The 27,904-nt window shown below is 39.3% G+C and overlaps 1 protein-coding gene across 3 annotated transcripts in view; it reads right to left on the reverse strand.

Moving 5' to 3' along the window:
• LOC149198838 (uncharacterized protein At3g49140-like) overlaps positions 1–27,904 on the reverse strand; it is a 200,554-nt gene that overhangs the window by 98,983 nt on the left and 73,667 nt on the right. For 2 of the 3 annotated variants that reach the window (XM_089402182.1, XM_089402183.1), the window contains exon 9: positions 17,299–17,451. In XM_089402182.1, the coding sequence (XP_089258308.1) occupies positions 17,299–17,451 (153 nt within the window). Of the gene's footprint in view, positions 1–17,248; positions 17,452–27,904 lie in introns of all 3 variants that reach the window. The other variant, XR_016253736.1, reaches the window with a different exon arrangement.

Genomic DNA, 27,904 nt, shown 5'->3' on the forward strand with positions numbered 1-27,904 from the left:
TGTGAGATTTGGCATCGCAGGATGGGACATATGTATCATGGAGCCTTGAGGACCTTGCGGGAGATCACTACTGGTGTGCCAGATTTCAGTACTGATCACTTTGATACTTGCAGAGGATGTGTGATGGGTAAGTTTGCCAAATCCCCTTTTCCCAGCAGTGACAGCAGAGTGACTGGGATACTTGATTTGATTCATTCTGATGTGAGCGGTCGGATGTCTCATGTTTCCTTGATGGATATGAGTACTATGTGTTATTCACTGATGATCACTCCAGGAGGACCTGGATCTATTTCTTGAAAACCAAGAGTGAGGTCTTCAAGCGGTTTCAGGAGTTTAGAGCTCTTGTGGAGACACAGACAGGTCGGAAGATCAAGTCCCTGAGGTCGGACAATGGAGGAGAGTACACCCTTGGAGAGTTTGTTGACTATTGTGCGGAGGCAGGCATTAGGAGGGAGTTCACTGTTCCTTACAACCCCCAGCAGAACGGGGTTGCGAAGAGGAAGAACAGATCCATCATAGGGGCTGCCAAAGCCATGTTACATGATCAGGGATTGCCATTGTTCTTGTGGGCAGAGGCCTGCAACACAGCTGTTTACTTGCAGAACAAGAGTCCGCATCGTGCCTTGGGGCACATGACTCTGGAGGAGGCTTTCTCTGGGAAGAAGCCTGATATTGATCATCTTCGTATCTTTGGATGCATTACATACTCCTACATACCCCAGGAGAAGAGGACCAAACTAGAGCCCACCGCAGAAAAGGGTATCTTTGTGGGCTACAATGAGACCTCAAAGGCCTTTCAGATTTACATTCCTGCATAGAGGAGAGTTGTTGTTAGGCGGGATGTGAAGTTCAAGGAGGACAGGGCCTTTAGGAGGTCACAGGAGTTAGAGTATCTGGATCAGCCAGACCCTCAGCAACAGTTGAGTTAGTCGCAGGGATCCAGTGGGCAGGGATCAGGAGGATCAGCAGGTACATCTATGAGGATGTCAGGGCCGTCAGTGAGCAATGGCTCACCGAGCCAGAGGGGTGGTGCTCCGGGCAGCATGCAGAGCAATTCACTAGGGAGTCCACTGATGGACAGTTCACACGGTACCTCAGCTTCTACAGGTTCAGGGGCAGGTAGGAGGACAGCAGATAGAAAGTCAGGAGTTCAGGCCCCTGATGATGATGAGGAGTTTCATTCTCCAGTGGGAGAAGTGTGCTCAGGGAAGAGGAAGCCCAAGTGTCTTCAGGACACCTTGAGAGATGCCACATCTGTCGCTGAGCCGAAGAGGCCGGTCAGAGAGAGTAGACCACCTGAGAGGTTTTGTAGCTATATGGCAATGGTTACCAGCATCCTTGACTCTGAGCCTTCTAGCTATGAGGAGGCAGCTAGCCAGCAGGTCTGGAGAGAGGCCATGCAGGAGGAGTATTCTTCTATCATGAAGAATGATGATTGGGAGGTGGTGTCGAGGCCTGAGGGCAAATCCATGGTTACTTCCAGATGGCTTTACAAGGTAAATCATGCTGCAGATGGCAGCATTGAGAAATTCAAAGCGAGGTTTGTGGCTAGAGGGTTCTCCCAGGTAGAGGGAGTTGATTATGAGGAGACCTTCGCTCCCATGGCTCGATATACTTCGATCCGCTCCATTATATCGATAGCAGCAGAGATGTGTTGGAAGATCCACCAGATGGATGTGAAGACCGCATTTCTCAATGGCTTCATACAAGAGGAAGTGTACATTGAGCAGCCACAGGGCTTTGAGGTGCATGGGAAGGAGTCCCATGTGTGCAGACTGAAGAAGGCCCTTTATGGCCTGAAGCAAGCTCCCAGAGCTTGGTACTTCAGGATAGATACATACTTGCATGGGATGGGTTTCACAAAGAGTGAGGCAGATCCGAACCTTTACTATATTGTGATAGGTTAGGAGCCTCTCATTCTGGTGCTGTATGTGGATGACTTGATCATTACAGGTGCAGAGAGAGTCATAGAGAACTGCAAGAGAGATCTTGCGGCGGAGTTTGAGATGAAGGGCATCGGCTTGATGCATTACTTTTTGGGTTTGGAGGTGTGGCAGGAGGAGGGGCATTTCTTCCTGGGGCAGGGGAAGTATATTGTGGACATCCTTGGCAGATTCCACATGGAGGATTGTAGACCCATGTCGACACCGATGATTACCAACTGGAAGAAGCTTCATGCTTCAGATTCCATGTTGGTGAATCCCACATTGTACAGGCAGTTGATTGGTTCCTTGATGTATTTGGTCAACACTAGACCAGATATTTGTTTTGTAGTCAACACGATGAGTCAGTTTATGTGTGAGCCTAGGAAGGTTCACTGGGTGGCTGCAAAACACAATTTGCGGTACTTGCAGGGGACAATGGATTATGGTCTGGTCTACAGGCAGGGGGATGGAGTGAGGTTGGCAGGTTATACTGATTCTGATTGGGTAGGTCGTTCTTTTGATAGGAAGAGCACTTCAGGATGCTGTTTTGGGTTGGGTTCAGCAGTAGTGTCATGGTTCAGCCGGAAGCAGGAGTCAGTAGCATTGAGTTCTGCGGAAGCAGAGTATATGGCAGCCAGTCTAGCTAGTTGTGAGGCCATCTGGCTTCACAAGATGTTGTTTGGCTTATTTGGTCAGCCGTTGAGACCTTCAGTGATTTACTATGATAATCAGAGTTGCATTAAACTCACGGAGAATCCAGTATTTCATGACAAGTCAAAGCATATCGGGATCAAATATCATTTCATCAGAGACTATGTTCAGAAGGGAGCTGTGAAGCTTGAGTATATTCCCACTGATGAGCAGGTTGCAGATATTCTTACCAAAGCCTTACCACGAGGCAAGCATGTCTACTTCAGAGACAAGATGGGTGTGGTGGGGAACACCTTCCTCGGTAAGAGGGAGTGTTGAAATTTGGTACCGGAGGACTGGTGGTTCCCTAAGGTTTTGATCTTTGGCCTAGGGAAAAGTGTCCAAAAGAATTTAATTTTTCTCCTAAAGTGACTTTATAATTTTTATAAAGTTAAATCTAATTTAAAAATGACTTTAAGTGATAAAGTTACTAAAGTCTAATTTTAAAGTGACTTTAATAAAGTCAATGTAAAATTAGAAAGGAAAAGTGACTTTGGAAATAAATAACTAAGTGGGTCTTTATTAAAGTGGGGTGAATTAAAAAATAAAAAGTGAGATTTAAATGAGTATTTAATCTCAGCCTTAGATCTCAATCTATTTCAGCGATTAGATTTAGGGATGACCCAAAAGTCACTTGGATCACCCAAAAGTCACTTGGGGTTAGATTAAAGGAGGAAAAGGTCATTCATTCTTTCATGAGCAGGTTGGGAGAAGGAGAGCAAGAGAGATTTCAGAACAGGGAGGAGAATGAGACAGCAGCTTGGCACACATTCCAAGGCAGCAGTTGAGCAGATTTGTACAGCTGATTCAGCACACAGTGAAAGGCAGATTTTGGCACGATTTTCTAGAAATCCGTACAGCTGGTTTGCACAGAAATCAAGGAGTGGTTTGCACAAAAATTGAGGAGCAGTTTGTTGTTTTTTCTGCACGCAAATCGAGGTCCGTACAATGCATTTATTGCAGTCCGTACAGCGCATTTAATGCAGGTTGTACAGCAGCATTTAATGCTGAAAGTGGGCACGAAAATCGAGGAGGCCGTACAGCATTTATTGCTGTCTTGTTTGCTGTAATTTCTAATTTGCTGTGAGGCATGGGAAAAGAGATAAGTTGTAAATTTGCTTGTTGATTTTTTGTTGAATATTTCTCACTGTAAAAAGGCAATTTCAAAAATAAAGAAGAGCTCTCAAACTGGTTTTCCCCAAGAGTTATAGGGGGTTTTTCCAGGGTCACATTGACCAAAAATCACTGTGTTCAAATGTGTTAAATCGCTGTTTGTACCTGCTGATTTTTTATTTCTGCATTTTCCAGCACTCTGTAAAATTTCCAGAATTTGTGTTTTCAGCAAAATTTATTTTTCCAGCTTGTTGAATGTATGGATATGGGAAAGGGCATTTAACTATATAGGGGAAATAAGGTGAAACTGAAACCGGGGTGGGAAATGAGAAATTTCTACAAGAACAGAAAACCATAAATAACAAATGAAGTCTATAAATATGATCACAATATAGCAGTGTTGATAATATTGGCGATATTTGAAAATATCACGATATTTACAGAAAAACGATATATCGCCGAGTAAATATCGCGATATTTTCCGTTTGGAAAATATCGCGCAGTGACCCAAAATATCACCGGGCAAGCTGGGCCAAGGCTACAAAAGCAAATTTTTGACTTTTATTTGCTCATTTTGCTTTCTTAGCCTTGGAGAAGGAAGGGGAAGAGCTTTGTGGTGGTTTTCAAGGAGGGATTGAGGATCAAATAGCCTAGCATCACAAATGTAAGATAGTAGCATTGGCTCCACATTCGTTGACATCACAATTACAATAATATGTATGGTATCGTTCAGATGCAATGATGTTGATGCCGCCCTAATATCAGTATGGCAGTGAAGTAAATCAGTATTCTCGATAAGACTTGTTCACAAATGTAGTTGTGAACAAGTCATGTATAGGTCCTGAGCAGCCTTATGATGATATTTGCACTTTGTATCTCTCTTTTGAACTTTCTATGAAAATCTAATAGAAGAAGAAGAATGTGCGATGGGTTTTCCTCCTTGTGAGTTTTTGCCCTGGTCTCTGACCAAATCTCGGTTTCCTCTCTATGCATGTTTTTTTTCTTGTGATATTCTGCTTCTATGATATCATTGTTCTTTCTATATAATTGCTAATGCTGCTCAAGTGTTATGGGGTAATCTGAAATAATGAAATGCAATTATATAAAGAAAAGAACAATGTCGCTCTTGGAAAATTTAACATGGTTTCAAAGCTACGTTGAAGAAAAGTTATTGTCATCACTCCTGCAAGGACACCTGTGAATAAGTGAAAGGGATGATAGAGACCTAAAAGAATGCTAGGGTTTGAAGGAAACCCTAGGCACCCTTGTTATAGCAAGAAGAATTAGGGTTAAGGTTTGGAAGAAACCCTTGGAAGAAGTATCGCCTAGATATGATGAAGACTTGAAGTCTTGAAGCCCTAGCATGATCAGCAAAAATTTGTACAAGCATTCGTGATGCATTTACTGTAACCTTAGATTCACTCTAGAGAGACAGCATGTTTGGTTGGCTGTTGGATGTTGCGACTTCTCCTCTTGTGACAATATTTGTGATACCTCATGATAAAAAAGGAAAGGACTCGGAACAGGGATTCTGTGAATGTTTACATCTCTTCTGAAGATCCTCAGTGACAGATTCAAGAAGGAGTTGATCACTTCTTTCAACTCTTGTTAAAGATAAGTATCTTCTAGACCTATTTCTTTATGACACCACTCTTGTTTAGGTTTATCATTTTGATTGTTGTTTTTGCATGAATACTTGAGTAGTTGTATACTTCTAACTTCTTGATAAAGATGTGATAAGCAGATCCTTCTCAAGGATTATATGGATGCAGGAAACGAGAGTTAGTACAAGAAAGAAGAATCCAGAGCAGGATCTTGATCTATAGCAAGATGACAAGTGCGTACTATAAAGGTATCTGAATATTTCAAGGTACGAATAACTATGTTTTAGCAGTAATATTGAGATGGAAAGTTAGGCCATGAGGTATGATAAGTATATCACCTTTACTTACATTTTTGTGTGATATATATGTTATCACCCCAAGAAACTCACCTAGGTTGTAAATCGGTGATGCTCAGGAACATTAAAAATTCAACAGTTTTGTTGGATAAAATGATGGATAAATGGAAGATGTGCAACACATTTAAGCCAGATAACCACTCCTACTATGATTATCCCCAGACATGGGTGAAGACCCCCAAACTACAAGGCTTTCAACCACCAACTACTCACAGTTTAAGGTAAAAGTGGTGATGGAGAAGACTGATTGCACCAGCAAATGCACAAGGCCCTGTGATGGCTAGCTGCAACCAATTAGAAGGTCTGCAAGACTATTACTCAATACACAAAGAGGATGACAGCTCTCTGTTATTTAAACAACAGCAAACTGCAAGCAAGATCAATAAACCACTAAATTGTAACACAGAGGTGGGATGACAGCCCCTCTGATGTTAAACATTCATAGCACATCAATAAATGCAAGCAGGCAAAGCCTGGAACATAAAAGAAGTGAGAAGTAAGCAGGTGATAACAAAAGAAGCTTGTATTAGTGGAAATCAGGACCAGACGCTGCAGGTTTCATAGTATTTACAGTCTCCAGAAGTTAAAAGGCTACAATAAGCTCTCATTCATCAAACACTCATCAATCCCTTACATTCTGTGTTCTGAGTATATATGGTGTTACAATACAAAATATCTCTGCTAAACAATGCGTGGAGGAGCCCATAAATGGCCACCAACCACATTTATACTTAGAAATGGGCCTCTGATACAAATCTGACTGTGTTTTGAATAGATTTGACCCTCTCTGGTGCTCTGCGGTCCTCCTTGGGCAGGTGGAGTGAAATATGGGTGAAACCCATAACCATTGAATGCTCTGAACTGATCGGCGGTGTCCTGCTTCCTCCTCGGCCATACTGTTGATTAATTGCAGTCGTTGAACATTAAAATGGCTCAATCATGACTGTTTTGCTTATAAACAGTGAAACGTTGCCAAACTGCTCCTTCCCGCCCATCACTGCTTCTTTTGGACTTTAAAAGTCCTCAGGCATGGTTCAATCATCTATCGGGTCCGCCTTTCGGGTCGTAATCGCACATGATAGCCGGTCGATCCTCTATTTCCTTATATTTGCAAATACACGCAAAAACACTGCAAAATCATGAAAAATGCCTCCTCCCGGACCTGAAATGTTAAACAATTTTGCTTTCGGAAACACATCGGGTCTGGGACTCATCGCATCGACCCTTATTATATAAAAGGTTATGCGCCCTTGGTTTCCCCGATTGCGATCTGCCGATCGCGATTTGGGCCGATGCCTTGCCTGCCTTCTCCGATTGTGATATGCCGATGCAATCTGGGCCGTTGATCGGCCAGATCCAACGGCTGATATGATTTCGGACCTTTAAGCCTGCGATTTGAGTTTTTTCCTGATTTTAGAGTATTTGTGCCTTCCAATAGTGTATTTCCGCCTTCCAAGGGCTTTCCTCTTGCAACTTTTTCATTCGGTGGAAGGCTTTTAATCAAAAATTGGAGATTTCAACAGCAACAATGGATCCCTTGGCATGATTTTAAGTGCGTTTGCAGACTTTGAGAGTGCTTTGAATCCATTTTTTATCCTTTTGTATAGCAGAGCTAACAATATATATATATATATATATATATATATATATATATATATATATCACTCACATACATATGTGGGTGAACTTTATTCCTGACATAATAGTACATATGACTTTGTCATACGCTGATTGAGTCTACTGATAATACTTGTACTCTAATATTTAATATCTACTAACCATCTCTTTGATTGACTTTTGATAAGCCTTTGATAAGTTGTAGCTGCCATGATGACTTAACAATATTTTGCCATAGGTCAAAATGAATGCCCTAAATTGGTGATGTTAAGACTTTGATGAAAGCGTTTAAGAAATGATGTTGTAACCAGGGTTGCAGGTGAGCACCCCCCCACCTCACGAACCCTCTCCCAATTCAGGCTCCGCTCAGGAGCTAGTCGGGAGCACGCTCCCTTAAAAAAAGCACTCCTTGGTTTTTAGGGAGCGTTTAGGGGAGCGGTCACTCCTTGACCGCTCCCCTATGCTCCAAGAGCAATTTTTAAGAGGGGGAGTGGTTGGGAAGTGATCGCTCCCGACCGCTTCCCCTCATAAAAATGCTCTCGTCTGGCACCAGAAAAGGAGGTCGCACAGCAGAGCGAGAAGGGCGATGAGAAGTGGCGGAGAGGGAAAGGAAAGCGAGGGAAAGGGGAGGGGGAAAGGATAAAAAGACCCTCTCCACTCCCATTATTCACAATTTCATCCATTGGAGAGAGCAAGAGGAGCAAGAGAGAGTTTGTAGCTTGGACAGAGGAGCTTGGAGAGAGAGCAAGAGAGAGGAGCTTGGAGATGCTTGAGGAGCTTGCAAGGGAGATTGGAGCTTGGGATTGAAGGCCAAAGAGGTAGGATCTACACTCTAATCTAGCATTTTTTTTATGTCAATAAATAATTCTCTATTTCCCATTCCCATTCCTTCAGTTTTTTGCAGACTCAAAACTTCAAATTTCAAACATCATGGTTATATGGCTTGGCATTTTCTTCTTCTTGGTTCCTTTTTGGTTATTATGGTGTTGGAGAGTAGAAGAAGGAGGGTTGATCATGATGAAGAGGAGGATGAAAAAGTGGGTTATAGTGGATTTGATGAAAACCCTGGAGAGGAGTACCTTGGTGAGGAGGAAGAGAGTGAACATGATGAGGCCCAAAAAACTAAACAGAACCAAACCCCATTGTGGAATCACAATCACATCAACATGCACAAAGAACTCCTTCAACATCCTCCAATGGCAGTGGATATGTAGGCATGGGAACAAACATCTCTTTAAGGCGTAGAACCATATTAGATTTCCTTGACGAAGGGTGTAGGAATGATGTGGATTCAAAAATTTACCAACTTTTCTATGCATGTGGGATACCATTCAATGTTCTTCACTCACCTTATTGGCATGAAATCGTTTCTGCCATAAATGATGCCCCCAAAGGATACAAGAGCCCTGGGTATGACAAGGCTAGAACCGTTGTACTTGATCATGAAAAAGCAAAAATATCACATTCTTTGAGTGGAATGACAAATTCTTGGACTCAACATGGGGTGTCCATTGTATCTGATGGATGGACAAATGTAAAAGGCTAGGCATTGATAAGTGTTTGATAATGTTGCTAATTGTAAGGCAGGGGGAGCAATTATTGAGAATAAATACCCCAACATATTTTGGTCTAGGTGTTTGGTTCACATAATGAACCTTCTGATACATGATATTATTAAGAACAAAAACCAACAATACAAATGGATTGGTGATTTGTACAAGAGAGGCAAACAGATGATAAAACTTATTACAAATCATAGCAATACCCATGGGCTTTTCCACAGTCACTCAAGATTGGAGTTGTTGAAGATTGTGAAGACTAGATTTGCTAGCTATTACCTCACCTTCAAGTGCCTTTTGAAGGTAAGAGAGTCATTGGCTAGCATGGTATCAAGTCCACACTGGCAAGTCTTAAAGGACAGGGCTAGAAATGCAGTTGACAAGCAAGGTTTTGAACAAGTGGAGGAGACTACTTTTGATGGTCTATTTTGGGCACGTGTGAGGAAAGTAATGGAATTCACCAGGCCATTTTATAACATTATTCATTTTGCAGATACAGATAAACCAGTGATTGGGGAGGTGTATCAGCAAATGGATACCATGTTGGGGCAAATAAAAGATATTGTTCAGAAAGATGATCCCAACTTGTATACATTGATTCACAATTGTGTGTGTACACGGTGGAATAAACTTAATGTTCCACTACATGCCTTGGCGTATATCCTTATGCCAAAATACCACTCTCCATCTTGGTTGGGCCAACTTGCACCTGGGGTGAGGTTAGGGTCAAACCCCATACAGATCCAAAGGTATCACAGGATATATGCAAGCATTAGACAAGTTGGTACCTGACAGGGAGGAGTGTGCTAATCTGTATCTTGAATTAGGCATATACTTCAGTTGCACTGTTTGTTTAGTTCTTTGCATGCAATGGAAGATAGAGACATATTTGATACTCTCACATGGTGGGAAGCATATAGTAGCATGGGACTTTTGCCAAAATTGGCAAAAAAAGTTCTCTCACAGGTTGTAAATACTTCTTCTACAAAGAGGTTTTGGAGCACCTACAGCGTCATACATAATGTGAGAAGAAACAGACTCAATGAAAACTGGGCAGAAAGCTTGGTTTATGTGCACTACAACTTGAGGTTGTTGAGTTATTATTGTGATCGGGCTTATGAGGATCCAACATATAAAATTTGGGACAACCACCCAGAGGACGATAATTTGGAGGATGGCACTATACATCTTGAACAATCGGAAGCAAAAATTATGAGAGATGAAGATGAAGCAACAACAACCATGCCACCCCCACCATCCAGTAGCAGTGCCAGTGCTCGAGTTCCAAGTATTATTCCATTGTGGTCGCCGCCTCCATCTACATCCTCACGTGGAGGGCACGTTCCTCCTAGTTCTGGTTGTGCAATTGTGCGGGAGGAGACTCCTAGAAGACCACCACGCCCTGCTCAGAAATTCGACATTTCTCATGGCGGCAAGAGGAATCTATAGATAATATATTTACTTGCCTTTTCTAGTTTCTAGTAGTTTTAATAATTGTTGACTCTTTCATATTTATTATGATATTTTTGTGAACAATATATGACAATTTAAGTTTGAAGTTGGCAATTCTAACTCATTGGTAATGAATTATGAATATGATGCTTCGTGAAAATTGAAAGTTATTTCATTTCATGTTAGATATTCTTTGTTGTAATGGTTACACTTAGCTTACAAGTAAAACTTTGGTGATCAATTATGATGAACGTTATATATTGAATTTTGTAAGCTTGAAACTTGAAGATTGATGAATCATGAGACTCAGTATGTTGTATGTTACTAACTTGTGGACATGGTGAGATTATAACTTCTAGAAGATTGTTGTTATATGGTTCAATCTATGTTTTTTATGTTTTTATATCTAATTCATCATTCTACATGCTTTCGTTGACATATATGCATCAAAATATAAGAAATATATATTAAAATAATAATAATAATAATAATATATAAAAAAACTCTCCTAGAATCGCTCCCAAACCGAGAACTTTTGAACATGTCGCTCCCGCTCCCGCTCCCAAGTAACCTTGGTTGTAACCATAACACTTGAAGCATGAGGATGTTCTTGTCAACTACTTTGATTTCTTGACATTAACCCTTGAGAAATGCTTGATGACTGAATAGTTGATGATGACTTGTCCTAACAGTGATATATACGGAAACCTAATATATGACAGTCTTGTATGATCTAATGTGACTATGCATTGAAGGGGCAATGATCTTGATGTTGGCTAAAGAAGCTTTCCACTCAGAGGGGAAAACCCTTGATGAAATCCCAACATTCATTTTTTATTTGCATAATATTGAAGCCACCTCAGCGATCATGAAGTGGATGAATAGAAGATCCATGACTGTAGTTTGTAGCAAGTCCTTTGGACCTGAAATGATGAACATTTGGTGTTGTTAAAGGCATGTCTTTGCAAATCAATTTTGTGAACTAGCAATTCTTTGCTGACAGGGTTGGTCCTACCTCAAACAGTGTCAGGAACCACTTCCCATGAAGAAGTATTTTTGACATGCTACCTGACATTGATGGATTATTGTTGTTAGATTTGATGGATCCTTGTGTTGCTTATATATATATATATATATATATATATATAGCTGGGACAGAGTCATCTTCATGAACAGAGAAAAATGCTTGTAGTTGTTGCCACCCTATGTGAGAGGGAGTAAGGATAGATAAGGTATTCCCTGTGAAAATTCCTAGACTAAAGGAACCCTTGCTGCAACAAATCTGAATCTACTTCACCTACTTATTTTAAATTACATTCATCAAGTTATTCTTCTGAATATTGAAGCAAATTACTTTTGCAGCCTACACTAATTAAATATTTGATCTCATGAAAAAAAAACAGAGAAAAGAACAAGATACATAGGACACACTTATTTTCGGACACAGTCCCCGAAAAAACCCAATGTGGGAAAACCGGTGCAGCGGTTCTAAGAGTTTATTATTATGTAGGAGAAATATTTGAATACAAATCTAGGATGCTCATCTAGCAATCCTTTACAGAGAAAATGCTGGCGGAAAATCTGAGTGAGTTTTACCTCACTTCACTTGGCAAAATTCCGGCTGATCCGGCACAAGACTAGCTAACCCTGGTTATTTCTGCACTCGTTCTGCGTCAGCCCTACATCACCTTCTCTGCCCTCTCTGTCAGCTCTCCCGGTTGTTCTAGCAATTCCTGATAGTTCCGACAGTTCCAGCAGTTCTGGATTCTGTGTGACAGGCAACTTTTTTGCGTCAACTCTCCCAGCTACTACACTGCCTCTGCATCAGCTCTCCCGGTTGTTCTGACAATTCTGTATTCTGCATTACAAGCAGTTTTTCTGCGTCAACTCTCACGGCTACTACGCTTCCTCTGCGTCAGCTCTCCCGACTGTTCCGGTCGACAGTTCCCAACAGTTTCAGCTGTTTTGGCAGTTCTTGATTCTACGTGACAGGAAGCTTTTCTGCGACATCTCTCCCGACTACTGCGCTGCCTCTCTGCAAGCTCTCTCCACCTCTCTGTCAATATTCTCCGTAAAGTCCTTCTCCCAGATTCTCACTACCCCTCTGCTGCAAGATCTCCCCAATCGATTTTCCTTCTGAGAACTTCTCACCTCAGAAAATCAATTTCCTCAATCTCTCTGTGTGTTTCCAAATGAACCCCAACCCTCCATTTTATACTTTTCCTATTGAGTCTTCAACGGCCGAGATTAAGTCTCTAAGCAATAGCTAAGATTAAAACATGACTTGATCTGCCTTCTAGATCATTCTCACCCATATTTTGAGTAATACCCATTAATATTTTAATTTTCCTAATTTTAGACTTAGGGACCCCATTAAAAATATTAATTATTTTAATAAAATACAATTCGGGTGGAATTTCACCAAACAGTTTCTGGGTTTTGTAGAACTCATGTGCCTTAGCCTCTCCACCAATTTTCAAGGCTAGAGCACTTTCTATGCTACCAAAAACTAACATTCCCCTCTTTATGCCATGTATTTGATCTAACATAATATTGCAATTAATGTCCCATATAAACAGAAAAACAAAGGATCGTTGGTCTTAGCTCTACATAAGGAACCATGTTTCTTCAGTGATCTATTTGAGTTGATACCAAGCCTCATCATATACATTGGGTTGCTGCAAAGTATCTTCTGAGATATCTTCATAGTCCTATCAATAATGGACTAAGGTACATTGCAAAGGATCTGAAACTACATGGAATGTTGATATCGATTGGGCTGGCAGTATGATGGATAGAAAAGGTACATCCAGGTACTCCTCTTTGGGGTCTACTTCAATTTATTGGATAAACCAAAAACAAAAGTTTGTTGCTCTAAGCACCAGAAAGGTTGAATATATTGCAGCTAGTATGGCCTGTTGTAAAGTTGTTTGGTTGAGGAAGCTCTCTAGTGAGCTATTTGAGCACGTGCTCGATACCACTGTCATCTATTGTGATAACCAAAGTGGGATTCCCCTTTCAAAGAATCTCGTGCTCCATGACCGCTCTAAGCATATTGATATTAAGTTCCACTTTATCCAGGATATGGCACAATGGGGAGCAACAAGGCTCCAACACATCAGGACTAATGAGCAGATTGATGAAATCCTCACGAAGCCCTTGGGGAAGGTTAAATTCTTAACCTTCCAAGAGAGACTTGGAGTTGTGTAAGGACACTCCCATGAGGGTCCCGCTTGAGTTGGACATTGAGCTCTGGGAGCTCCTAGGGGCTTGGGAGACTTCTTGGAGCTATGAGCGACCATAGGGTGAGAGGTTCACCTTCCCCTATAGGTACGTTGTGTACAGGATGAGTGGTTCACCTTCCCCTGTGATACCCCATGGTGATATATGAGAGTATAGGGTGAGTGGTTCACCTTCCCTTATAGCTGATGATATATGCATAGGATAAGTAGTTCACCTTCTCCTATCGCATATGAGTAGGATGAGTGGTTCACCTTCTTCTGTGGATGTCCCAGCATACATCCCACCCATGTAGTCAAGGACTCATGGGAAGTACCTCTCATCTGGCCAATGAGTTGGGAAAAGTGGATAGGGACCATACCAAATATATGGATGCATCGTGTATTGCCGTACTCCCTATGACTAGGATGTATGATGTTCAACAACTTGATCTGGGATCAAGTTTGGTAGGGGTTCTACCCCTAGAGATAAGGACTTGCCTCTGTCATTCTTGGTGAGGGTGGCAAGGTCTTGTGACCCACCCTCTTTTGATCCTTAGAGTGTGATCCTTGCCCTTGTGGTAACTTGATCTCACCTATTGGATAGAGGGTTGAGTTGGGCTCCCAAATGTTGTTCCAGGTTGAGAAGGGCTCCGTGGCGTTGTTCTAGATTGAGCTAAGCTCTCTAATGTTGTTGTGGGTTGAGTTGGGCTCCCCTGCAATATCAGATTCCTCTTCTTCTTTAGATTTGAGATTCCTCAACAGATGGAGATGGGTTGAAAAGAGATATGCCCTGATGACAATAATAAACATTGTATTGATCATTAGATATAGGGTGGAAGCCGGATGCTCCACTATGATGATAAATAAGTTGAGTTCCCCTATGATGGTTCTTCTTCTTCGGCTAATAATCGAGTTATGATGAGATATGATGGATGTCTTTCATATGTCTTTGAGACTAATAGGGTTTGGAGGGCTGATCTCCCCTATCTTTGGTTATGGATTCCTCTTCTTTCACGAGATGATATGAGATTGTTTGTTTTCTTCTGGACTGAAATTTGCACTCTTGAGATTCGTCATGATGCAGTTATGATGAGACATGAGCCTTCTGATGGAAATTCCTCCCTAGCTGAGAGGGAGTGTTAAATTGTGGGGCAGTTTCGGGAAGAATTTCCCTAGATTGCCAAAGATGAAATTCAAAATTGGATTGGCATAAATTTTGTATTTTGAAAATGTGAATTAAAATTAATAAGTGTTTCCCGCCATCAATATTAAAAAGTCAGTCTTGGAGGGAAAATTCTTTTAATTTGAAATCTAAAATCATTTTGAAGGTCGGCCTCATGTCAGCCTCCTCCAAGGGTCGTGACCCTTCATCTTCAACAATGTCTATAAATATCCCAATGGGGTGATCCTCAAGAAGGTGTGCGAAATTGGTCTGCAATTCGGATGGGATTTTGATCTGATATTTTTCGGTTCTGTATCACCTCGGATGGCTATTTGTTTTGAGGATCTCAGATGCCTCATTTCTCAGTTATGGTTTTGCATAGCACAAAGCATGGTCTTCTTCGGATGACACAGAATATGGTCTTCGCTTGGCACAGAGTCTCACTGTTTTGATATGGCATCTCTGTGTTCGCTCTATGACATTTTTATGATTTGCACTATGGTATCTCAGTTGTTCGTTCCAGATGTACTGTTTGTATAGTTTACAGTTGGCATCACCGTTGTACAGAATGTATGGCACAGAGTTATGTATCCATGAGGTTCATCGTCTTGGTAGTGGCATGGTACAGCTTTGTGATAATATTGTGATGGTTCTACCTGCGTCGGCTATATCATTCCTGTCGGTTTTGTTACATTGCTTCTATTGGCACTGTTACTTTGCTATGATATGACTGTATGCCAATCTCGCACCTCTCAACTATATATGACATCCATATGGTTTAGATCCTCTGCATATGTATGTATGGCATTATCAAAGTTTATTTATTTTGCTTCATGCTCATATCTTCAGTTCCGGTGTATGTTTGGTATAATCTCCAATATATATACTTGATCTCGCTGCAGCAAAGTAATACGATGGTCTCAGCACTCTGATGTATAGCTGATCCCTGCACTCTGTGGTATGGATATTTGCACACAGTAATATGGATGGTACAAGCAGTCTGTCCCGGCATCCCTATAGTCTCAGCATCTTTATTATATGGATTTGCACTAGATGAATATAGACTGTATGTATGGTATATCGTATATCATCACAGGTGTAAGATAGCAGCATTGGCTCCACATTCGTTGACATCACAATTACAGTAATATGTATGGCAATGAAGTAAATCAGTATTCTCGATAAGACTTGTTCACAAACGTAGTTGTGAACAGGTCATGTATAGGCCCTGAGCAGATTATGATGATATTTGCACTTTGTATCTCTCTGTTGAACTTTCTATGACAATCTAATAGAAGAAGAAGAATTTGCAATGGGTTTTCCTCCTTGTGAGGTTTTGCCCTGGTCTCTGACCAAATCTCGGTGTCCTCTTTGTGCATGTTTTTCTTCTTGTGATCTTTTATGTTCTGCTGCTATGATATCATTGTTCTTTCTATATAATTGCTAATGAAGCTAACTGTTATGGGGTCATCTGAAATAATGAAATGCAATTATCTAAAGCAAAGAACAATGTGGCTCATAGAAAATTTAACAAAGATCCTATAAGAAATGTTTCTCTTATATGTAATATGTAATAATAGATTATGCAATTCCCATAATAAAATCAAAGCATGTAAATGCAGCTTGGGCAAGGCAGCATTATAATCCTAAAATGTCATTATGCTCTTAAAGATAAACCTTAAAAATTTTCCCATTAGGCAGCTCTGAGAGCAAAATCACAGCTAGAAAGTCATGCCAAGGTGAATAGATTTTAACTTTTGTAGTCCTAAGATCTCTTTTTCTTGATACTACTAACTCTAAACCACTAATAAAATTTATTTCATCTTCAAATATGTGAATTATGTTCATAAAGTTATTTTTGTTATATGGTCTCTTACATCAATAAATAAGATGTGATCAATAGAATCTTGAATTCAAATATTTGAATTATGTTCATAAAGTTCATTTTGTTATATGGTCTCTTACATTAATAAATAAGATGTGATCAATAGAATCTTGAAATTATTTTTATTATTGTGACGTGACAATTTACTTCATGTAATACCATAAATTGGGTAGTGAACTACGTCACAAGGAGTTATAAAGTCCTAGTTAAATACCATAAATTGGGTTGTGAGCTACTTCACAAGGAGTTATAAAGTCCTAGTTAGAAACTCATAAGAAAACCATAATTAACGGATAAATAGGTGTTCCCAATAGTTCTGTACATTGGACCTCCACATATTAGAAAAAAAACACTTTTTGTCATTGGTGTTGATCATTCTATCCATTTATCTCTGCATGTGTGTGTGTTGAATAAGAGTTTTCACAAATGATTCCTATGTGCCGTGATTGATTTTGTGGTCATTCCTCCGATCCCTCTTACTTCCTTAAGTCACATGCAAGCAAACTAGTATTTCTGTCATTCCAAACTTACAACATGGGTGGCTTCTATACTCAAGATGTTACTCCGTCATTGTCTTTCTAGATAGAATACTTGCAAGTCCACAAAATGTTTCATAAACACACTGTCTAACATAAAATAAAAAATAAGATTTGATCAAAAATACCTGTGTAGATTGTTCTCAAATACCAAAGAAAGTGATTGAACCTTTCCTACCTCAACTTCAATGCCTTTAATCTTCCTGCAGAGTGACTTAAGGGCAGTTTTTGTCTTTTTACCACAAGAATTAATACGAGCTATAATTGTTGAAGCAGAATGTGCAAGAATATCTGGTTCAGCTTGCTGAAAATCTTGCAAACTCACAACAGACTGCACAGATAAGATAAGTTTATTTAATGTCCAACAAATGACTATAAGAGACTACAGTAAGTCAAAGGGACTAAAAGAGTATATAAAGAACTAAAGTACAATGTGAAAGTGCAAAAGAAACTACTACAGAGATGCCAAAGAGCATATCAGAGCAGAAACCCAAGTACAAAAGGCTGGTAACTAAAGTAACTAGCCAAGGTAAGGTAAGCAAAGCACACATGAAATTATTCAATGACAAGATGCCATGCAAATGACTGTGCCAATATGAAAAGAGTCTTATTGTTTCTATCGCAAAACAATCAGTAATTAATACGAGATATATGATGTAATGTTAGATGAGCATTTAAACAAGAACTTGTATGTTCATGCAATGTTACAAATTGCTCTTAGAATAATGATGCACTAGACATAAATTCAATCAGCCTTTAGATCAGTGACAAAGAATATTTTGAAAGACAGCAAAACTTGGAGAACCATGGGGCGTTTTTTATTTTTTTTGTCATATGCTGGATGAGAAGCTTTTAACTGTTAGTGCATTCTAAAATAGGAAGCCAAAGGAATTTTATTGAATCCTTATTGGGGTCTTCGCAGCAATTATGTTTTCTTTCTATTCAACTATGAGGTTGTGGCCTAACATGTTCTAGAGTGTGCTACCTAGAATATTGTGGGCCTGATTGCTTATTGGTAGTCCTAGTGGCAAATTTTAACCCAAAGTATCAAATCCAAGCTCATTACCCTGTCTAGTTAGAGTTTCCAACAACTAGCAGACTTATGGCTATTCATGGTTTTGTTTACCAATAGGTGTGGCAAGCATTCCGGATGAACAACATAAACCTTTTTGAGCCAACCTGAGGGTCTGTGTTGAAGTGGATTTATTACTCAAATATCTCTAACGTTTGTTTTATTTGTAAAGCACAGGACCAACTCATCCTTGAATGCTCTCATTGAAAGCCTATGTTGATGGCTTCAGAGGGTGCAAGGGTTGCGGAGGTTGCCACTTTGACAATGCCTGCAACTAAGGAAGTTAGTTCCTCAGTCGGTTTAGGGGAAGCCTCCATTATGGGGATAGAATTTGTTTCCACCTGAATCCACACCGGGGATATCGTGGAGAAAATATTTAACTCCACTTGGTGTTGTTGGAAATTTATGTTGAAATTTTGATGTTTATGTTGAAACAATCACTTATTCGAAAACTTCTTTCTGCTGCAATATTAGTTAAGCAATTGTAGATAGAACATAAACCAAATGCACAAATTGAAGACAACCAAGAACAAAATGAGATAGAGAATTTAGGTCCAATGACCAAGGCAAAACCCACAAGGGGAAAACCCAACCAAATTCTTCTTCTGTCAGATATCAATTGTTCAACAAAGAAACAAAGTATAATGAGAGATCAAGAGAATGACTAAATTCACCCAAATCTGAACAAGTTGTATGAAACATCAAAACTGATAGCTTGTTGGCTTAATGTAGAAATACAAAAAGGTATTTGAAATAATAATTTATTAATATATAAAAATTGTACAAGACAATGAGAACCCGCATTTATATACCTACGCAAGTGTTCTTTCGTGATTGGGCATGTCTTTTAGACATGCTTTTTCACTTGACTTAATGACTATTTAACATGATCAATATTTGATTTTTAATATTTACATTTATTTTATTTATTTACTTGTTATGAATTATATTCATAACATAGCCCCTTCCTTCAAAAGCTTTGTCCTCAAAGCTTATTGTCGACAGTTTCCTTCAATTTGCATTTGTCATCTTGGTATATGTAACCCAACACCATTGGCACCTCTCCTGTATAATTCGCTTGGTAACACTGTCTTGAATCCACGGTTATCGATTTTTTATTTTTTTAATAACTCTAAAAAAAATTATAACTCTAATTATTTTTCTTTTTTTACTCTAATTTTTTATTTATTTATTTATTTATTTTTAAATAACTTTATTTTTTTTTTAAATAATACCACTGAAGCATCAAAATTGATAGCTTGTTGGCTTAATGTAGAAATATACAAAGGTATTTGAAATAATAATTTATTAATATATAAAAATTGTACAAGTGATGAATGTTACAATGAGAACCCGCATTTATATACCTAAGCAAGTGTCCTTTCGTGACTGGGCATATCTTTTAGACATGCCTTCTTACTTAATTTAATGACTATTTAACATAATCAATATTTGATTATTTAATATTTACATTTATTTTATTTATTTACTTGTTATGAATTATATTCATAACATAGCCCCTTCCTTCGGAAGCTTTGTCCTCAAAGCTTATTGTCGGCAGTTTCCTTCAATTTGCATTTGTCATCTCGATATATGTAACTCGACGCCATTGGCACCTCTCCCTACCCCGTCCTTCAGAAGCTTTGTCCTCAAAGCTTATTGTCGACAGTTTCCTTCAGTTTGCATTTGTCATCTCGGTATATGTAACTCGATGCAATTGGCACATCTACCTGTATAATTCGCTTAGTAACACTGTCTTGAATCCAAGGTTATCGATTTTTTTTTAATAACTCTAAATTTTTATTTTATTTTTATAACTCTATTTTTTTTCTTTTTTCTTTTTGTTTCACTCAATTTTTTTTTGTTTTTATTTATTTATTTTTTTAAATAACTCTATTTTTTCCTTTTTTTTAAATTATATATATATTAATTAAATCATTTTAATTAATATTATTATTTTTTTATTTACGATATAACTATATTAAAATTAATATATAATATATTTCATATTAACGAATTTAAATTTTCTAACTTACGAACTGGTGTGACGTTCTTTGCTGACCTTTCCAACCGGATTTCTGACAGCGTCTGCGTGGAGGCCACAGAACACCGAAAATTGTTGCAGCAGATAACCCATGCGGACGCAGGTGGACGGTGTGGTATCAGTGCAGCCACAAGAGGGTTGTCGGAATTATAGAAATGGTAGACCAGAACTTTCAGTGCACTACACAGTGCGACGACAGCAATCTCCCGCGGAAATGGCTCCGTAAGCCCCGAGTAAGAAAGATTTTGCATTAAGGTATGATTTGAAGGCATTAAGGTCATGGAAGATGGCCCAGTAGGAGGTGCGAAGTTGGGACTCATGGCACTGGCACCGGGAGCCGAATAATAATTCACCGTTTGGTTGATATTATAATTGGCACAGTTTGCAGGACCAGGAACAAAACTATTGTTCACAAAGTTCGCATTATAATTGTTGTGGGAATTTGGAATATAATAATTGTTAGAATTAACAAAACCAAAATGATTTCCACAAGGGAAAGAATTTCCTTCTATACCCGACACATCATCTAAGGAAAATGATCCAGCATCGGTACTATCATAGTTTACGCTGTGGGTATCAATGGTGGGTAAATAACCAACAGTAAATTCGATTCATCGAATGTTGGTAGGTTGAAGAAATCAATATCGACCTCAACCCCAAGCTCAGTAGGGTTTTCTAAAAATTCAAATAAGTTAAATGGTACAATTTCATCACCCTCACGGCTTTCTTTGAGGTTATTAATTGTTGCAGCATTATTTGCACTGCACCCTACATAACCGCTACGATCTATATTGCCATTATTTTCTTTGTCAACGTGGGGAATCCCCAAATTTTCAATATCAACTGGTGCAGCATTATTTGCACTGCATCCAATATAACTGCTATAATCTATATTGCCATTATTCTCTTCATCGACGTGAGGAATTCCCAAATGTTCAATATCAACTGTTGCATGAGTTAACTGGCCACAGCAAGGATCCTGAACCCCATTTCTATTATCCAACTCATCATCACTATCAATAATCACAGTCTGATTCCTTTTGATAGTACTAGAGCGTTTTAACATGTTAGGCTTTGGTTGACCATTATCTTCAGATAGACAAGGTACCAAGGAAGAGAATTTAGCAAATGTATGATGGGCAGAAGCTTTTTGGATTTCTTGGACAGATTCCATAGTAGATATGTGACTCACAACTTTACTGCACTCATATGGGTTTTGTAAAGTTTGCGTCAATTTCATATTTTGACTACAATTAATGCAACAAAATCCAGACTCGACACCATTCACAATCTTTGACAAGGGTTCAGCATTACTTATTCCATTCAGAGCTGTTGTGCCCACAGTATCATACTGAATATCAGCATTAGCGGCCTTCTTTCTCCTGTGTTCATTCCTCCTTCGTTTCAGACATCTTTGCATTTTACGAGCCCTTTGAACATCATCCTCCACCTCATTAACACAAGGAAGCTTCAGGCCCATAGTTGCTTCTTGTTTAGGGGTAGAAGCTAAGTACACAGCTGCCCACTGTTTGGAACCAAATACATTGCTTTTATTGACATCATTTTCTATTTCAAAGAAATTATCCACTAAGTCCCAATCCTTATCCTCTATGCTTTCTCTTCTATATTTATTACCATCTTCAATAGCCATATTTTTAACAAGAAAGCCACTGGCTCCTTCCTCCAACAATTTCCCATGATGTCTTCTTACTGGTTGACAAGATTGTAGATCACACTCAGCTTCATTAACAAAATCTGTGATTTCTTCTGTAGGCAGTCAGCCAGCCCAATGGATACGCTTTTTCCAAGCCTCAGTGCTACATCCTTCTGAATCTTTCCCAGTTAATGACTCAGATAACTCACACCTAACATCCCTTTCAACGCGGGCAAGTGATTCTTCCTCTAATGATTCTTGAGCTTCCGCTGTCTTGCTTTCAACCTCTAAAAACTCATCAATCAAATCTATATCATACTCATCCACATCAAGATCAACTTCATCTGGATTTTCAACATCATAATCTTCTTGATCTATATCAGCTATACCAGAATCATTATCTTGATCTAGATCATCCTCATTCACATCAAGATCAGATTTATCTAAATCCTCATCTTGATCTGTATTAGCTTCACCGGAATCATCATCTAGATCATTTTTCTTGTTATCGCTTTCCTTTCAACATGCTTTAACTTTTGCATATGATTTTTCTAAACGCATAAATACTTCTTGAATTTTATTAAACTGGTCAACGCAATCAAGATGTGAACGTAATGGCACATTGTGTGGCAAACAACATTCAAAGACCTGCATGATTATATTGTGTGCCATAGCTCTGATACCACTGAAGCATCAAAACGGATAGCTTGTTGGCTTAATGTAGAAATACACAAAGGTATTTGAAATAATAATTTATTAATATATAAAAATTGTATAAGTGATGAATGTTACAATGAGGACCTGCATTTATATACCTAAGCAGGTGTCCTTTCGTCACTGGGCATGTCTTTTAGACATGCCTTTTCACTTAACTTAATGACTATTTAACATAATCAATATTTGATTATTTAATATTTACATTTATTTTATTTATTTACTTGTTATAAATTATATTCATAACATTGTAGCATGAAGATCACTGGTAGCAACCGCAGATGCAAACATTGAATCAACCTATGTTGGTCAACATTGTCATTGATGTCAATATGGCATTGTTGAGATGGCAAATATTCTTGTGATACATGAATAACCCTAACCTCATTATGCAAATCCTAAGAGGGTCCCCTAAGCATGGAGATTGAATCGTAATGACAAACCCTAGCTATATCCTTATCTACATGATGAACAATGAAGCCCTAAATACTAATGCATGATCTTGAATGATCTAATGATGCATGGATAAATGATTGGCAAATAGGATGCCCTAAGCCTTAACCTTTGAAGATGCCCTAATCCTTACAAACGAAGAATACATACAAGAACCCTAGCCCTTGTCCTCGATGAAGATAATAATGGCATGGATGATTGTTGAAGGTCACATTTGGAGCTCTAATGAAGAAGCCTTAGATGCAATAATCCTAAAAGCTTGAAGACCTAAAATCTATGAAGAAGAAGCCCTAGACATAGAATCCTAAAGGTTGCCATAAATGAAATAATGATGACAGCTTCGCAAATGTTATTTTATTGGTGATAAAATGACCTTATCTAAGGGTGGAATTGGCATTGGATTGTAGAGAAGGTCAAGAGCTTTCCAAGGAGCTATTACAAGCCCTCTAACTCTTCTTAGATTGGGAGAAAATGATTTTTTAAGATAAAATCATATATTTTATCCTAGCCGACCTAAGCCGACTTGTGTAGGCTCATGTTCCTTGGCCAAGGGACGTGTATATACTATATTCATCATAAGTCAAAACCAGTATATATTGGAGTCCGAACACCTCGTTCTAGCCAAAATCAAAATTCGGTGAAGAATTCATAGAAAAAGGACAGAAGAAGAAATAAGGCTGAGGAGGACATAGAACACTGTTTGGGCTAATTTTTGTGATTGGGTTATCATTTAAGAACTGAAGAAAATCTCAGAACAGTGACTACATTCTGTGGAGAGATACTTCTAAAAAACATTAGGCAGCTACCTGTGGAAAACCGAAGTCACAGTCTTGTGAAGGATTAGGAACAGTCTTCTGTGATCAATACTAAACTTCGGACCAGTGATAAAACATTAAGAACTGTCTCATAAATTGGCTCAGACCTGTTAAGAAGAGGTCCAGATTAAGAAGCTCAGATCACTGTTTAAGTCACATTTGTTTGGGGGCTCAAAATAAATACCTTGGACCTGTAGCATTGCAAAGGGTCGGAATTTTTGCCTCAGATCAGTGCGCTAGTGCAGAGGCTCAGACAGTCAACAGTAAAGACTTTGTTACAGTGTTGTGAAGCTCGGATTGCAGCAGTAAACGCCTGTAAGCACAGTCTTGTGTGAAGGTTGAACTGTGACCCGAACCTGTGGTCAGAAAACAGTGAACAGTCACCTCTCAAGCCTCGGACCTGCGGACCTGTGGAGGCACATTTATCCTTGAAAGGCTCGGACAGCCACCTGTGGAGAGGCTCATATGCTTCTGTGTATGGACAGTTATCTGTGGATAGTCTTATGTGATTGAAGGCTCAGATAGTCCTATTCAAGCTCAGAGTTAACATCTAAAGGACTTGCATCTGTTGGATGAAAATTTGAGGGCAAAGTTGTTTGTCACATCTAGAGCTGATTTCAAGTAACTACTGGGCATCTGTTGAAATCTACAGTGACAAACTTGTTAAGTAGAGACCTAAAGACTACAAATCTTGGGAACTATCTATGGTTTAATATTGATGTTATAAAGCTCCTTGAGACTACCTCCTTGGACCTGAAACATTTGAAGTATGCAGAACTTGCGAAGACTTGTGAAGCCCTATTGACCTGTGAAGACTAGTAACGGCTTGTTGACTTGTGAAGTGTTCTTGAAGATTTGGAATATACCTTGGAGAAGCCTTCATTGTCTTGGAGAATTCTTGGGACAGCATATTGAAGACAATTTGAAGGATTCTTGAAGACATTATTGGAAACCATGATGCGTTGAAGCCATCATGAGGTGACCTTGGAGATCCTTGTTTGGGTACCACGAAGAGTTGTGGTGACACCTTCTGAGAAAACAAAGTTGTCATTGATGAGCTAAGAGCTTCGGAGATCGTTTGAGAGCAGTGTTGAAGCTGAAGATATTGTCAAGGGTCATTGCAGAAGATATTCGAAGCCGTAAAGAATCATTAAACTTATCTTGACGAACTGAAGTTGTGGGTTGGAGCCCTAGAGGATAGAAGTCCTCAAGAAGACCAAGTAGGAGCCTTGGGAAGATAGGGTTGGAGCCCTAGAGGTTGGTGCCTCAAAGTGACAAGGTTGGAGCCTTTGGAAAATAGGGTTGGAGCCTCATGAAGTCCAAGTTAGTGCTTGGAAAAATACAAGTTGCAGCTTGGTGGATTGAAGATTGGTGTCTTCATCTAGGGTTGGAGCCCTAATTATTATTGTAATTGATTTATTGTAAAGAGGATTGGAGTCCTCATCATTGATTGATAAAATTATTATTCTATCATTGTTCATTTTATGTTCTAATTATATGTGATCTTAATTGGTAAAAATAACAATTGAAAAGAAATATTGATTCACCCCCTCTCTCAGTGTTTCCAACAACCTTCCCTTCAACTAAATCAACACTAAAACACTGAATTAATCCTTGGCTCACCAAGTTTCGCTCTTACTCTCCAAGTCTCTCTCACTCACAATCTTCTTCAAGTCCCTTCAACTCTCTCTGTGGATCAAATCCTTATTTCACAATGCATAACACAACAAGAGCATTGTAGCAGAGTCTTAATTTTAGATAAAAATGGTATGTTCTATGCTTGCAACAATTACTTCAATGTCCTTTTATTGGCTCAATGATAAATTCGACTTAATTTCCAATAGCAATCACATTAACCGTAATTGTAGATAGAACAAACATAATAAATGCACAAGACAAGCCATGACAAGAGAACACAAGAATTTGGCTCAAGCCAGGGAAAAACCCTTGATCAATTCTTCTTATTATAAATATCAAATGTTTAGCAGAGAAAGAGTACAATGATACAAAAAAGTCAAAGTCAAAATTGACTTTCCAATTTGATGATCCAATATCACTGTCCAAAATAGCCCAATCAAATCTACAATTCTGCCCTCAGTCAACAGCAATCAAATTTTGCCCTAACCAAAAAGTCAACAGCAGTGAAAATCTGGTCAAATTCTTCCAAAATAGCTCAATCAAAGGAGAGAGGAACTAAGCCTCTCTTGTTGGTCTAAGTCAACCCAAAACAGTCAACCAATCAGCAGTCAAATTTGATCAACCTAAAGTCAAGCTTGCAGTCAACATAGGTCAAACAACCCAAAATTCCTCGGTTTGTGTCATTCAATGCGGCATGCCCAAACAGATTTATTCCTTCAAAAATCGCAATTAAAATAGGTCAAAAGGAGCCTCGATCAACATTGGTCAAACTTAGCTGAAACATAAAGTCAATGCCCAGTCAAACTGCCTTCTGAAATCCGCACGTGTGAGAGAAATAGGTTGCCTGCAATTTGTACGACCCAATCAAATGAGGAGAGAGAAGATATGATGAGTTGTGATGGTGCCAAATGAGGTTTGAGGTCACTCTTATTTATATGTGTTGGAGGGTCAATTTGGACAACTTAACCCGAAGCCGACCTTGACAAATTGCCCATGTGCGGGCTTCATTTCAAAAACATATATCTCCTAGTCTGATTTCAGTGAACCTTAGGTCAATTTTCGTCTTCTCGAAAAGAGGAATTTAATGCAATAATCATCTCCATCAAATGGGTTGTCCAAAGTGGAATTTGGCCCTAGTTGCACAATTTAACACTGCCACCCAACTAGGCAGAATTCCACCTGCCAATATCTGACCATCGATCATCATTCCATCTTTGTCACCATGTACTATCTCTGCATCTCGTCTCAACTTTGCTAAAGATGGATATAGTTAATAAGAAGAATCAATCGAGAGTGAGTCACAAGGCCTTGCCACTATCCATTGACAAAAGTCAGTCCACATAACCAGGGGTAGAACCCCAATTTGACTTGATCCTGAGCGATCAAGTTGTTGAACATCATGCATCCTAGTCATAGGGAGTGCGGTAGTACACGATGCATCCGTCTGTAGTGCTATGGTCCCTATCCTCTTTTCCCAACTCATTGACCAGATGAAAGAAACTTCCCAAAAGTCCCGGACTACATGGGTAGGATGTATGTTGGGTATTCCACAGGAGAAGGTGAACCACTCAACCTACACACATGTCAACCATCATAGGGAAAGGTAAACGACTCACCCTATGTGTCATCTTACCAATATATATATATATATATATATATATATATATATATATATATATTGGAATATATACTCACATAAGAAGGTGAACCACTCACTCTATGCTCGCACATAGCTCCAAGAATTACCCCAGGCCCCGAGGAGCTCCTAAAGCTCAATGTCCAACTCAAGCGAGACCCTCGTGGGAGGGTACTTCCTTGACTCCAAGTCTCTCTCGGAAGGCTAAGAACTTGACCTTCCCCAAGGGCTTCGTGAGGATGTCCGCAACTTGATCATCCATCCTGATGTGTTGGAGCCTTATTGCTCCCCGTTGTACCATATCCCGGATAAAGTGGTACCTAATATAAATATGCTTGGAGTGGTCGTGGAACGCGAGATTCTCTGAAAGGAGAATCCCACTCTAAATGTCACAATAGATAATGGTGGTATCTAGCACACGCTCAAATAGCTCACTAAAGAGCTTCCTCAACCAAGCAGCTTCACAATAGGCCATACTAGCTACAATATATTCGGCCTCAACGATGCTTAGAGCAACTGATTTCTGCGTTCTACTAATCCAAGAAATTGAAGCAAATCCCACAGAGAAGCGAAATTTTGACCTGCTCTTTCTATCCACCATATTGTCAGCCCAGTCAACATAAAAATATCCATGTAGCCACAAATGCCTAATAGTGTATCTCAGCCATAGTTGATAGTACCACAAAGATATCTTAAGAGATTCTTTGCAACAACCCAATGTACGTGATTAGGCTTGTTGTCGCGCAAAGTGTCTAAGC

This window comes from Pinus tabuliformis, chromosome 2_1 (assembly GCF_031772625.1).
Source record: "Pinus tabuliformis cultivar Carrire ecotype Pingquan chromosome 2_1, CPIR1, whole genome shotgun sequence".
Classification (NCBI taxonomy): Eukaryota; Viridiplantae; Streptophyta; class Pinopsida; order Pinales; family Pinaceae; genus Pinus; species Pinus tabuliformis.